This window comes from Canis lupus, chromosome 6 (genome assembly GCF_011100685.1).
Source record: "Canis lupus familiaris isolate Mischka breed German Shepherd chromosome 6, alternate assembly UU_Cfam_GSD_1.0, whole genome shotgun sequence".
Classification (NCBI taxonomy): Eukaryota; Metazoa; Chordata; class Mammalia; order Carnivora; family Canidae; genus Canis; species Canis lupus.
In genome coordinates, this window is record NC_049227.1 from 26235775 (window position 1) to 26250328 (window position 14554).

Genomic DNA, 14554 nt, shown 5'->3' on the forward strand with positions numbered 1-14554 from the left:
CAATAGTCTGCTGAAGCCTGTAGACCCCATCTCAGAATAATGCTTTTAAATCCTAGAGTGGGATACCTAGGATTATAATGAAATGATACTTCCATTGATAGACACTGATCAAACTATTAAAACCAATTTAAATATGGTAATGTATGTGCTTCTTCACTAAAGCATTAGATAGACCTAGTAGTTGTGATTTTCAAGCAGTAAAGAGTGCAAATAAAACTTCAAGTTATTCGCAACAACTGTAATGTGATACGAATGTACTTGATTTCTTTTTTTTTTTTTAAAGGATTATTTGGTTTTCTTTTTTTTTTAATCTTTATTTATTTATGATAGTCACAGAGAGAGAGAGAGAGGCAGAGACACAGGCAGAGGGAGAAGCAGGCTCCATGCACCGGGAGCCCGACGTGGGATTTGATCCCGGGTCTCCAGGATCGCGCCCTGGGCCAAAGGCAGGCGCCAAACCGCTGCGCCACCCAGGGATCCCGAATGTACTTGATTTCAATTGACTTCTATTTCTTTTTTTTTTTAAGATTTTACTTATTTATTTATTTACTCATTCATTCATTCATGAGAGAGAGAGAGAGAAAGGCAGAGACACAGGCAGAGGGAGAAGCAGGCTCCCTGCAGGACCCCAATGTGGGACTCAATCCCAGGTCTTCAGGATCACGCCCTGAGCCAATGGCAGGCGCCCAACCGCTGAGCCACCCAGGCATCCCCTGACTTCTATTTCTATTCTATTCTCTTTCTGTTTCTATTGGTCACAAACCCAGGTAAATGTTTCAATCTGTTGGGGTTTGTTGTCTGCGTCCCTAATGAAAGGAGGTACTGAATTTCATGTAGAGGCTAGTGACAATGGAGGTGTAACTCTTTTCCTTCCTAATTTCAGGAACCCTGCAGAATTCTGAAGTAGGGGCTTCTCTACGGAGAGCTGGGTGGGTGCCAGCTGCCTCGTCCAGACAGGCACAGCCTTGCTCTGAGTCCATATTACACCTCAAAGCCGGACTACAGGGGCTCCTGGGTGGCTCCGTGGTTGAACGTCTGCCTTTGGCTCAGAACGTGATCCCAGGGTCCTGGGATCAAGTCCCACATCGGGCTCCCTGCAGGGAGCCTGCTTCTCCCTCTGTCTGTGTCTCTGCCCCTCTGTCTCTCATGAATAAATAAAAATCTTAAAAAAAAAAAAAAAGAAAAGAAAGCCAGACTACACATCCCTGTGAAAGGCAGACAGAGGAAGTGGGGACCCTGAAAGCCAGGCTTCGAGTGACATCTGATGAATGACTTAGAACTGACTTCTTGTTCATTCTTTCTTTGGAGGCAGGATGGTGCAGCTCTGAGGAGCTAGGCTTCCAGAGTTAAACACATTTGTATTTTGGTCCTGTCCCTGTCACCCTTCACTTCTTTAACTACAGTGACTCACTTCCTCTCTTCAGAGCTTCAGCTTTTGCACCTGGAAAATGGGATGACGATAGTACCTACCTTGTGAATGCTCCGGTGAATGCATGTGAAATGCTCAGCTCTCGGTCATAATAATGACTCAAAGGTTGGCAGCATCCATATTAGCTATTGTTGCCATCCATTTACTCATTCAACAAGCACTTATTAAGCACCTATCGTGTGCCAGGTGCTTACACACCAGAAAGTATTTGATAACCTCAGAGGTAGGTTCTATTGGGCCATTTAAAATAACCTTCAAAAATAAAATAAAATAAAATAAAATAACCTTCACTGGGAGGGGTGCCCGGTTTTCTCAGTTTTAAGTCCTTAGGGATTAAGGTATTAAACTAACCCTAAGGATTCCCTCCCTTTTCCCCCAATACCCAGCACTGGGAGGCAGTGCAGTGCCCTGACTAGGGGAAGGATTTGGTGCAGGCTGTCTCGGTTTGAATCCCAACTGTTCCCCAATACCATCTACCCCCTGGGCAAGTTACTCCACCGCTTCATGCCTCCTCTTTTGTCATCTAGAGACTGGGATGGCAACAATGCCCACCTTACGTTTATCAGGGAAGTCAAAGCCGAATTTGGGCAAAAGGGTTAAAGCAGAGCCTGGCACACCATCTCCAAAAGGTTAGCTGTTCTTTTCTTTCTTTTCTTTTCTTTCTTTTTTCTTTCTTTCTTTCTTTCTTTCTTTCTTTCTTTCTTTCTTTCTTTCTTTCTTTCTTTCTTTCTTTTTTAAAGATTTTTATTTACTTATTTATTCATTCGAGACACAGAGAGGGAGAGAGAGGCAGAGACACAGGCAGAGGGAGAAGCAGGCTCCATGCAGGAGCCAGATGTGGGACTCAATCCTGGGTCCCCAGGATCAGGCCCTGGGCTGAAGGGGGCACTAAGCCACTGAGCCACCTGGGCTGCCCAGGTTAGCTGTTCTTAACACCTGGGAACACCTGGCTAACTCTTCCACCTCTCTCAAGTTCCCCCCAAAAGCGCCCAATCCCAGGGAGGCCCTCTCCCCACCCAGCACCTTTTCCATCAGTGTTGAAGAAACATCGGGGATAAATACCATTAAGTGGTTAGGAGGGTGCACTGTGCGGGTTGCAACGCCAGCTGTCATGCTTCTCTGAGGGGTCTCTACCTCCTGCACCCCAGTCTCATCTGTGAACTGGGGGGGGGGGGGCGCCTGCAGCGCCTCCCTCAAACAGGAGGAGCCCCCCCTGCAAGCACAAAAACATTTCTTGAGTGCCTCCTCGGGTCAGGCACCGTGCTGGCCATATCGTGAGCAGGGCAGGGGGACGAGGGCATGACTCCGTGCTGGTGGACAGTGGAGCACGTTGCCCGGCGGATTATGCGTGCTCGGCCTGTGTTGCACGCCGCGCGCTACGAATGAAATCTTCCGTGCTAACGAATGTGTGCCGGCTGGATTTTCACGCCAAATACCTACCCAGAGGCACGTTACGCCTTTTATTTATGACATCCACGCTCATTTGCTCACGTATCCCCACAAATCAGCCTTGGAGAGAAGGCAGGACGCAAGGACGGAGATTCTATGCCTTTTTTTTTTTTTTTTTTTTTTAGTGCAGAAAAGACAGACGGGAGGCGCTGGGCGGCAGAGGCTGCATAACGTGCTCACGAGAGGACCGGCGGAGGGCAATGTTCCGCTTCTAACTCCCCCGCTCCCGAGGCCCGGGGCGCCCCGGCCACGCGCGCCGAGGGGACCCGCGGGACCCGTCCCGGGGCGCACTCGCTCTGGCCCCGGAGCCCGCCCGAGGCGGCGGACGCGCGCACATCGCGGGCGCGACGCTGGGTGGCGCTGCCGGGCCGCCCCGCCGCCGACCTGTTGCGCCCGGGGCGCAACTCGGGCAGGTTCGGGACCCGGGGGCGCTCGGTCTCGGCGCGCGCCCCCGCGGCCCCCCGAGCCCCCCGCCCCGCCTGAGCTTGGGGCTCCCAAGCCCCCGGCCCCTGCGATCCTCGCCGCAGCAGCTCCGGGCGCGTCGTGCACCGTTCGGGTGGGGCGGGAATAAAGTTTTTCCGACTGGGACCGCGACCGGGACCGGGGCCGGGAGAGGGCTGGATGGGGAGGCCCCTCCCGGCCCCGGCCTCCTCGGCGGGCAGGCCTGGGCGCCGCCGGCTGCAGGGCTGTGCCGGGGGCTGCGCTCTCGGGAGGGGCCGGCCCGAGCCGCGCGCCGCCCGCCCCCGCGCCCGCCCCCCCGCGCCCGCGCGCTCCGGCCCCGGCGCCTCCAGCCCCGCCCGCGGCCGCCCGGGGCTCCGCGCAGCCCGGCCCGCGCCTGGGGGGAGCGGCGGCCGGCGAGCGTGGCCGCGGCGGGGGCCCCGGGCGCCCCGAGCGCCCGCAACCTGGGAGGCGGCCCCGGCCCGGCCCGGCCCCGGCCCCGGCCCCGGGAGCAGGAACGCGGGGAAGGGCAAGGACGGGGCGGCCGGCGGAGGGGCGGGCGCCGCTCATCAGCCACGCCGGTCACGTCTGGGGCCGCCCGGCTGCCTCCTGCTTCCTTCCCCCCTTGGCTGTGCCCCGCGGCCCCTGCGGGCGAGGGCAGAGCGGCCGTGGCGGCGCCATGCCCGGGCCGGAGTGAGCGCGCGAGGGCGAAGATGGCGTACATCCAGGTAGGGCTGAGGCCGGGGGGCCGGGGCCGCGGCGCCCCCTCGGCTGACGGCGCGCGGCCGGGCTCCCGCCAACTTGGCTCGACCGCAGCGGTGCCCCAGGGCGCGCCACCTGTGCGGCGGCGGCGGCGGGGCGCGCCCCGGGGCAGGGGCTGGGGCTGGGGCTGGGGCTGGGGACCCCGCTGCGGACCCCGCCCCCCGCCCCCCGGATGGAGGCCCCCCCGGCCACGCGCGCGCCCGGCCTCCCCGCAGCGCAGGGGGTGCGGCCGACTTCCCCGCAGCCCGGCCCCCCGCACCCCACCCCCGGGGAGGGGCCGCGCCGGGGCGCCCCGGGACGCGCCGGCCGCGGGGCCCGCCAGCTGCCGTTGCCGTGGTGACGGTCGGGCTAATTGGCCGGCGGAGCGGGCCCGAGGCAGCTGCTCCGGGCGGGAGGGACAAGGACGTCGCCTCTCCCGGGCACGGGGTGCCGAGGCCTGGGGGGCGGGGGGCGGGGGCCTTCGATCGTTTCCGGCCTTTGCCTTGGGGTCTGCGAGTTGTGAACCCCAACACCTGGAGGAAACTTCGCAAGAATCCTTGCGAAGGAAGGAAATAATTTCCGAGCATCCTTTTTTGGGGGGTGGGGGGCTGCTTGAGACCTTTCCCTTCAATACAAGGCGGGGAAGTGGCGACAGGTCAGCGCCAAGGTCATGCAGTCAGACCCGTTGAGCTGCCTGCTTTCCGGGGCTGGCTCCTCTCTCTGCCTAGCAGAGAAGCCTACAGGTTCCCCCCTTTAGGGTGCATCTGGACTCCCTTCTCTTACCCTCGGCTACAGCCCGCCAGGCGGGGGTGCTGGTCTCTTAGCTCCCCACTGACTCATATCCTGTCCTCGGACTTTTCAGCCTGGCAGGAACTCTGTGCCCTGTCACCGGTGGTGGTCTCTCCATCCCTCACCTGGCTTAGACTGGCTCCCTTGGCCTCTATGGAATGTCTAGGTCCTCAAGTTCAGTGAAGGTCACGTCACTGAGCTGTACCTTACTGCATGCTGAATGTTGTCGTGGGGCTATTGGGTAGTCACTCAACAAACACTTGAGTGACTACCTACTCTGTGTGGGCGCTGGGGATACAGTTGTGAAAACAGCAGTCTCTGCCCCTCAGGATGCACAACCCAGTGAGAAATGCACAACATTAGAACCCGCCTCTGTGGTTTTTTAATAACCACCTTTAGGACAGAGATGAGTGACTTGCCCAAGGTCACACAGCTGCTTAGGGGGTGTGGTGGGATCTAAAAGAGAGAGGATGGTGGGGATCAGTGGGGGATTTGTTTAGCTAAAATGAGACTGGCTCTGTGATACTGACTTTCCTTCTAGCACAAGGTATGAAACTTTTTCTATAAAGGTCCAGATAGTAAATTTATTTTCTTGGAGGGCTACGTGGTCCGTGTCACAAATAGTCAACTCTGACTGTGATGTCAAACAGCCATAGACAATAGTAAATGCATGGGCGTGGCTGTGTTCCAAGAAAACTATTTGTGGATACTGAAATTTGAATATCATCAACTTTGTACTAGTCGGGAAGTATTCATTTTCTTTTTTTTTCCAACCATTTAAAAAGGTACAAACCATCCTTAACTGGAGGACCATACAAAAACAGGTTGTGGGTTGGATTTAGCCTTGCAAGTCATAGCTTGACAACCCCTGTTCTAGAAGATCTGAATTCTCCTTGGTGTTTTTGGCTTAAATCAGTGATCCTCCATCCAAATACCTGAACCCAGTGGACCCAATGTAAGGAAAGACTTAGCATGCTGGAAACATAAAAACATCTTCTCTCCCCTTTTTCTCTTGGTTTCTCTTTGCTCCCTGACATTCGTCTTATACCTGGGGTTTGAGACAGCTGGATGATTGGGCCCTGTGGTAGCCTTGTCTCTGTTCTCATGGTTTTATGAACAGTGTCTTTTGATCACCACACACCCAGGAAATGCTTTCCTCTCCGAAAAGAATGGGCATGGACTGTAGTCTAAGGAAAAAGCCACACTTTATCCTTGCACTTTATTGTGTTTACAAAAAAGTCCTCAAGCACTTTCTCACATGTAAGTGCAGGCAGGCATAGCTTTTTGCTCCTTTTTCACTGCTGTATTGGCCAGGACAGTCTCTGGTGCCTAATAGGTTCCAGCTGGTCTTGACAAACCACCTCGTTCTCATAAAACCACGGAAAGAGTGCAGATATTCTGCAGCTGGGCAGCACAGGCAAGAATTTTCATAGAGTCCTAGCTTAGCCCTTCCACTAAAGAAAAGAGGTAACTGAGGTTCAGAGTAGCCCCCTGACCTACCCAAGTCACAGGACTGGCTGGTGGTGAAGCCAGCATCAACATTTACCCACTCAGCTCTGCGTGACCCCTAAGCATCTTCGGGTCTTGCTCTGCGTGTGGTTCGACTTTTGCATTTGGAAGAGTTTGTGATTAATGCCTGACACTTTCTTTCCTAAGCTGCAACCATTCCCTTATCATCACTTCAAGGATTTTGAATTTTTCATGAGCCGTGTACCACTTGTACTGTATTTACTTAATACTTTTTCCTATAAATGGACCATTTTTTTTCTTTACTTAAAATCATATGAAAAGGAAACTTTATGTCACTACGATAGTAGAAAACCATGGTCACTTGATATAAGCAGAAGGCAGCTGGAAAGATAAAACACAATGATAATAATGTCACATAATTACTTATGTCCAAGGCTCTGAGCTAGGGTCTGTTCTCTGTTTAAAAAGGAAGAAGGGATGGTGGTGGGGTGAGATGTGCAAGTGTTAGAAACACGTTAACATACAGTGGTACCAAACTGAGACCTTCATTTTGAGAGAGAACTGAAAAGGAGGATAACTTTTCATCTTGATTGAGTGTTCTGAGTTTGAGTTCATCTCCGGAATATATCCCAGGCTGAGATGCAGGTGGACTCCTGATCTCCGGGGTTTACATGGCCCATCCATTCCTAAACCACTGTGACTCTTCCCTGGAAGAGGGGGAGGGAGTCTGTGTGCCTTGGGAACCTGTGAGAAGTCCTGGTGGGGGGTGGGGCTACCTCCCTTTTCAGCCCCTCCCTCCCAGGACCAGATTATGGCTTCCTCTTCTGCTCCCTGTGTTTGTGGGTGGTCATATGAAACTCCCCACCATCATCATTGGAGCAGAATTATAAGGTAGGGCCTCTGGGAGGGTGGGGGAAGCCAAGTCACATCCACTCTGTGCCAGTCTGCATGTTTAGCTAATCATGTCCTTTTGGGTTGGCTTCATGGCTATTTCTGTATAGGAAGGTTTGCTCTTCTGAAGTGTGGCTGCATTGGATAGCATGACTATCTATCCACCCGCTCTGATTCATAACAGCATACGGTGCAAATCAAATCGAAATGCTAAAGTTTCCCATTTATTCGGTGTTGGTTAGCCAGGAGGCTACCAGCAGCCCCGCAGATAGCAGTACGTTGTTAGGGAGTCAGCTCCCTTCCCAGGATGGTAAGTGGAAAGATGCAGGGCTTTTTTTTTTTTTTTTTTTTCCCTTTCTTTCTTTCTTTCTTTCTTTCTTTGTTTTTTCTTTTCTGAGTTGCTGGAATATTGCTAAACTGGTCTTGTCTCTCTTTTTGTAATCCTCTCACCCCCGACGCCCCTTGGCTTCTTCGTGGATCTCTAAAAGGGCAGTTGGAACCTTTAAACGAGGTGGGTTAATTTGATGATTCGTTTAGTCTTGTTTCTGATCAAGAGGTGCTTGCCTTTCATTTTGGAGTTTGATGTGGGGCTGTGGGGATGTTCAATGTTAAACGATAACTGGATGTTGAGAATGGCACAGTTTTGATGCCTTTCTATGGCAGGGAGGGAGAGCCCGATGGAGAGATGCTTGCAGACAGGATAGATTTCCCTCCCCGGCCCCCTCCTTACTCCGTTTGGTTACCTCTGTTTACTTTCATGTAACTGAGGTGATTTTTTTTTTAAACCTTTTTGCTTTGCTTTCAAGAAGACAGTAATATTCATTGTGTTTCGAGAACATACAGTATAGCCCTCATGATGTTGTATAAACCACCCACCTGTCGAGAAAGACGTTCACATAAGCCACCCAAGAAAATACCTGCAAATGTTTTGCTCACTATTAATGGCTCCAGCGAGTTGGTGTTTGCCATCTTTATGCCTGCAGTTGGTAAATAGAAATGGAAAACATTTTGTTCTAAGTGTTCAGCAGCAGAGACAGACCTCCCGAATGTCCTTATTTCTCAGCAGGGATCGGCTGCTTGTAATTTCGAGTGTTTTTCCTTCTCCTCCTCTCCACCCCTCCCATCCCCCACCCACTCCCCCTCTCCACTGCCCACCTCCCCCCGATGGCCTCAGGGTTTTCTTTCTAGAATCTCCGATCTGCTACTGTGCAGATGGACTTGCAGGCACTGCTGTCAGAAGTGCTATGAGTCCAGCTGTTGCCAGTCGAGTGAGGATGAAGTTGAAATTCTGGGACCTTTCCCTGCCCAGACTCCTCCCTGGCTGTAAGTAAAACTGCTCTGAACTTCCTCGAAGGCAATCTCAGGAGGTTTCTTTTCTCAGTTTGTGAGAGGGGGTGCGGGCAGGAGGGTTTGGGGTATGATCGAGGGAAAGGCTGAGTGGCTGTGGACCTCTTTGCTGCCCATGGGGACCTGCTCTGTGCCTCTCTCATTTTGTTTGGCAAGCTGCTGAAACCAGCTGGTGGCGGGCCTCAAGTTTAGCTAGTTTTACATCGGCTCTTCTGAGATGTGAACTGTACACTGCTAAGCATGTGGGCACTATTAATCACGTTGAGTGTCATTCCAAGTCAGAGAAGAGATCTGTGAGCATCTGTATTCTTCAAGGGATGTCGAAATTCTAAAGCTTTCTGTCCAAGTCAGTATGACGAATTGTCCTAGCATCTGACCCAGTGCATGGCACACAGTTGATGCTCAGTAGAAACTGCTGCAGGAGTGGTAGACCAAACGGACAAACAAGTGCCTTTTTGCTGGTCTGAACAAGAGCTTCGGAAACAGGGAAGCAGAAGAGCACCTCCAAGCTCCATCCTGTCCTCCAACGCTGTTTATGTTCTCTCTGGCATCTTTCATTTTATTTCCAATTCGTGCTCCTCCCGCGCCTGCATACAACATCTCCATCTGCCAGTCGCTCAGATATTTTGGGAATGCAATTTTGAAGCCTCTCAGCCACGTGTCCAGTCCACCTCTCCGTGGCTGAGAGAGGCACATGGCTAGAGAGTCTGGGTTGAGTCTAGAAAGGCCAGCGCTGAGAAGGTCCTGACCATCATCAAGTACAGCTTCTCCTGACACAGAGTGGGAGGCCCAGAGAGGGCAAGAGGCAGTGCAAAGGCCCATAGCCAGAGCCTCAATGCCGGTCCAGCTAAATCTTTGCTCTGAGGTTCTGGAAGTCCACGATGTCCCCTCTTTCCCTCCAAGTTGGAGGTCATGCCTCAATCTTCTCATTTGCCCTTCTTAGAGACAAGCATCAGATATTTCCATAGCAAAATGCCTCTATGTCAATCTCCGTGCATTCAGATCCTGTTTCTCCTACCTTTTTTTCTAGTTCCGTGACCTTGGGCAAGTCGTTAGATCTCTGTGCCTTGACTTCACATCTATAAAATGGGGAGGATCAAAATAATAGTATTTATCTCATATGGTTGTTGTGGTGACCGCACAAATTAGTACACAGAAAAACACTTAAGAATGGTTGACACCTGGTTGGCAGTCATAAATGTAAGTGGCTCATCTCACCCTGTTTGGTTTCAGTTTTTTTTTTTTTTAATTTAAGATTTTATTTATTTATTCATGAGAGACACAGAGCGAGAGAGAGAGAGAGAGAGAGAGAGGCAGAGACACAGGCAGAGGGAGAAGCAGGTTCCATGCAGGGAGCCTGATGTGGGACTCGATCCCGGGTCTCTAGGATCACGCCCTGGGCTGAAGGTGGCGCTAAACCCCTGAGCCACCCGGGCTGCCCTGGTCTCAGTTTCCACATCTGTGAAGTGAGAACAATAATAGAACCTATTTTATAGGGTTGTGATTAAGAGCAATGAGATGTGCACATAACATACTTTATAGAGTAGTATTTATTCATTTCTGAATTTGTACGTATTGATAGAGATGCTTTAAACGGTGTAAAGACAGTGTTAAGAAATGCTTTCGTTACTCATGGGTTGTAGCCTGAATCCTGCAGGTATGTGTAGAGTGAGATGTGTGGTGAAACCAATTCGTTGATCAGGAAATCATTCCCTCACTGCCTGGATAGCTCAGTCCCTTCAGTATCTGCCCTCAGCTCAGGTTGAGATCCTGGGGTCCTGGGATCAGGCTCCCTGCTCTGTGTGGAAGCCTGCTTCTCCCTCTCCTTCCTGCTTGTGCTCTCTTGCTATGTCTCTCTCTTGCTCTCTTTCAAATAAATAAAATCTTTAAAAAGAGAGAGAGAGATCGTTCCCATTTTCTAGTGCCCTGTGTGGCAGAGATTGGCTCAGGCCACCTGGTATCTTGAAAGCCATGCTCAGAAGAATGCCAGCTCTGTGAGGGCAGGGTTTTTATCTGTGTCGTTCACTCCAAAAAATTATTTATTGACCAACTGACTGACCTGCAAGCAGAAATTGAATCTTGAAAGTGCCAGTCATCTGGTTGGAAACTTAATCTCAGTTTCTTTGGCAATTATTTCTTGACTGCTCTTTGTGCTAAGCACTGCAGGATGCAGAGGTTAATTAGAGTCCTATTACTGTGCTCAGGAGATTTTAAATATCATATAGCAGATAAGGCAGGTACATAGGTCTAGCTAGAGTTGTGCATTCACATCCTGTACTCCAATACGATAGTTCTGCATAGAGTCTCATTTTGGAAAAAATCCAAGGATAGTGGCTTCAGGCATAGCTGGATCCAGGGGTTCAAATGTTGTCATGGGCATGCATCTATACTCTCTCTCTCTCTCTCTGTTTCTTCAGTATTGGCCTCATTCTTCTTTTGAGGTAGGGAGGGGCAGGGAGAGAGGGAGAAGAATCTTAAGCAGCAATGTGGGGCTCAATCTCACAACCCTGAGATCATGACCTGAGCCAAAATCAAGCATTGGATGCTTAAGTGACTGAGCCATCCAGGCACCCCTATATTGGCCTCATTCTTTTTTTTTTTTTTTTTTAAGACTCTATATATTTGAGAGAGAGAGAGAATATGAGAGGGGAGGGGGTCAGAGGGAGAAGCAGACTCCCTGCTGAGTGGGGACCACCCCCCTCCCCCGATGTGGGGCTGAGCCAAAGGCAGATGCTTAACTGACTGAGCCACCCAGGTGCCCCATGCCAATCTTTGTAATAGACAATTTGGGTGCTGTAACCAGAGAGGAGGGACTGGACCCAGAATGGGCAAACTCCACAACATTTAGGAAGAGTTGGGGGAATCATGGGAAATGAGCCTGCAAGCTCAGGTCATGTAGGGTCTCGAATGCCAAATTTTAAGGACTTTGAATTAGCTTCTGAACCAGTGGAGAATCCTGATGGACACTGAAAATCACAGTCAGGTACTGTTTGCCCTCAATACCCAAATGTTGAGTGTTACAGATGCATGCCCTAGGTCCTGGCACTGAGCCGGAGGATGGTTGTACTCTGGCTGTGGACCCATTGTGCAAGCGGAGGACTCTTTCTGGGGGCAAGGGGTTGGGAACCTCTGGCAAGACACTTTGGTCTTGCCACAAGCAGAAAAGAGGGCTGGAACCTTCCCAGTAGGGCTAACACACCACACAATTCTGGAAGACTCCATTGACCTCATGGTCATTATGAATGATACCACCTAGAGCTTTGCAGTCTAGAGCCTGAACAACGGTACACGACTCTCCATGCTTCTTGAGATGAATTTCTTGAATCCCAGGTAGCAACTTAGTATATTTTTGGCACTCAACATAATGCAAAACGTTAAGAGAAATCTGTAAAGGGGAGGCGGGTTAAATCATTCAAAAAGTGAATTTACAGCTTGTGCTTTCCCCAGATTTATTTACCAAGTGGGCATTGCATGTTATCAAACAGTCAGGGAGTAGAAATGTCAAGTGTGCAGGCTCTGCAGTGCTGTTCCTACTGTGACATTTGAGCTGAGAACCATAGGACATGCCTCTCTGTGGGGCAGCATGTGGCAAATGAGCTAGTCCTTTATGTGTGGGGTATTTTGGGGGACACCACCATTAATTGTCACATATTATCCTGTCATCTGGGTACCGCAGCTTTTTTTGGCTGGGCTGGGCCGGTGAAGGTCAGGAAAACTATATACAATCCGACTGGCTCCTTTTGGAGCGATGCCAGAAAGACCCTCATTGAAGGTTGAACTAAAGTCAAGTCACTTCTTTGTTTATCAGGCATGTGTTGACCTACTAGATGCATAGCTCTGACGGGTCTCACCAGGGATGCCCAGCTCAGTAGTTTAGAGCATGTAGTTCAAATTTGGTATTGCTGGACTTCATTGGGAGTTTAACAGTGGTGCAAAATAATGACCCATCCCATTCCCCACCCCACCAGCCTTCCATTCCCCAGTCTGGAAGGGGGGTGAGGTTATTAATAACAAGTAAACTCAGGGGTGCCTGGGTGGCTCAGTTAGTTAAGTGTATGCCTTCAGCTCAGGTCGTGATCTCAGGATCCTGGGATCAAGCACTGCATCGGGCTCCCTGAGGAGTGGGAAGTCTACTTCTTTCTTCCCCTCTGTCCCAATTTCCTGCTCTCTCTCTCTCTTTCTCTCTTGCTCATGTGCTCTCTCTCTTTTAAATAAATAAATAAATAAATAAAATCTTTCAAAGAAAAAAAGGATAGTGTCTGGCACATACGTGGTGCTAAGCAGCTGGTACCTTTGATCAAGATAAGAACAGATCGCCCCATTAAGAAGGGGCTGCTGTGGAGGGTGGTAAGATATGTACTCAGATCATCTTGAGATAAGATAAATCAGATAAGAATCACAAGAAGGGTGTATCCATTCATTGATTTACTGAGAAAATAAACGTGGAAGATGCTGTGCTAGGGTGAGGTCAGCCTTGGTGGTGGGTAGGAGACGTTGGCCTGCCCCCATGGAGCAAGGATTTAGTGTCAGATGCAGAAGATAAGCCACCACTAAAGGTAGTAGTTATGTGCATTGTTGAAGAGGTAAAGAAGGGCTGATGGGGGGAAGAGGTGATGGGGACAGGACAGAGCTTCTGAAGAGGTGCTGTTGAAGTTGAAACCTGACTGATGAGGAGGAACCAAACAGGAGATGGAGACTGGAAGAGCGTTCCAGGCAGAGGGAACAGCATGGCTTGGCTCGGTGTGTTGGAGGAAGGGCTGGGAAGCCTGGTGGGTGCAGAGGAGGCAGGAATGGTTCAGACGACTGAGAAGATTCAACTGAAGCTTCAGGGGGGCGACAGCGCTTAAGCTGAGCCTTGAAGACCGGATGGGACTTTACAGGTGGAGGTGGCTGCTGCACTGACGTATGGCAGGTGGGTAACAGGCATGCAGGCGGAGGTGCCTGAGGTGGTTCTACTACCTTGGGAAGATGCTACAGCTTTTGTTTAAGGGAGAGCCAAGGATGAATAATACAGTATGATTGCATTTCTGTGCCTTCCCCTGCCCTCCCCCTCCCCCCATTTCATCTACTACAGACCAAGAGCAGGAGGCAAGCGAGGACTGGGTATTCCCCTGCCCCCTGCCCCCCCATAACATGCCCTGTCTTGTCCTAGCTGTGACCCCTATATTGCTTTGGAAGAATATTAGATCGGTCTCATTTCATGCATAGGCTGCATCTAAAGACCTCCTAGAATTGGAAACTTGCATTTTTCAAGACTAGCTTCTGCACAGGCTTAAATGTCAAGTTGGGGGGAGAGGGGGATGCAATCTCAGAAGGTATCAGTCTATAGCCACGACAGCTTAGGGGCATGTCAATAGCAGCATCCATCTCCTGGCACTACTCTGCCAGCTTTTTTGCCCTCCTCTCTCCACCCGCCAGCATCCTTACCTAGCTTTATGGGGATTGGGGAATCTTAAAGATTGTAATAAATGCCAGCTAAAATGTGTTGAGCACATACCTACTACATATCAAGAACTATTCTAATAAGCATTTCATATGTGTTAACTCATTCAGTGTTGAGAGCAACCATATAAGGTGGGCACTAGTATTATTCCCATTTTACAGATGGGTAGATGGAGGCACAGAGAGAAGGGCCTTGCCCAAGGTCACCCAGCCAGGGTTCAGGCCAAGAGATTGTGCTCTTAATTACTACCCTGTATCTCCCCATCCCTTACCCAGTGCTTTTTCTTCTTTTAGTATCTTTCATCCTCATGGGGAGCACATTGAATCATGGCTGCTGCTCATTTTTAGCTGTTTCTTCACATTGAACTATTGGTCTCTTCATTGATTCTCAGGGCCATTTTGTGGCTATAGCCCTGCCACACAAAGAACTCTTGAGTGACACTGCTATACGATACGTTTAAAACATGTTAAAGTGTAGACACAGTGAGGGTTGAAACAGCAGAGCACTTCTCACCAAAAGCCACTTGCCCAATTTCAGATGGGTATGAACACCTCCTT

General features: G+C 50.6%; 1 protein-coding gene across 2 annotated transcripts in view; it reads left to right on the forward strand.

Annotated features, from left to right (window-relative positions):
• Window positions 1–3884: 3884 nt before the first annotated feature.
• The window catches only part of SYT17 (synaptotagmin 17), a 75493-nt gene continuing 64823 nt past the window's right edge, over window positions 3885–14554 (forward strand). The window contains exons 1-3 of one of the 2 annotated variants that reach the window (XM_038540247.1): window positions 3885–4044; window positions 7701–7718; window positions 8382–8530. In XM_038540247.1, the coding sequence (XP_038396175.1) occupies window positions 4030–4044; window positions 7701–7718; window positions 8382–8530 (182 nt within the window). In that variant the 5' untranslated portion in view covers window positions 3885–4029. Of the gene's footprint in view, window positions 4045–7231; window positions 7518–7695; window positions 7719–8381; window positions 8531–14554 lie in introns of those variants that run through there. The other variant, XM_038540246.1, reaches the window with a different exon arrangement.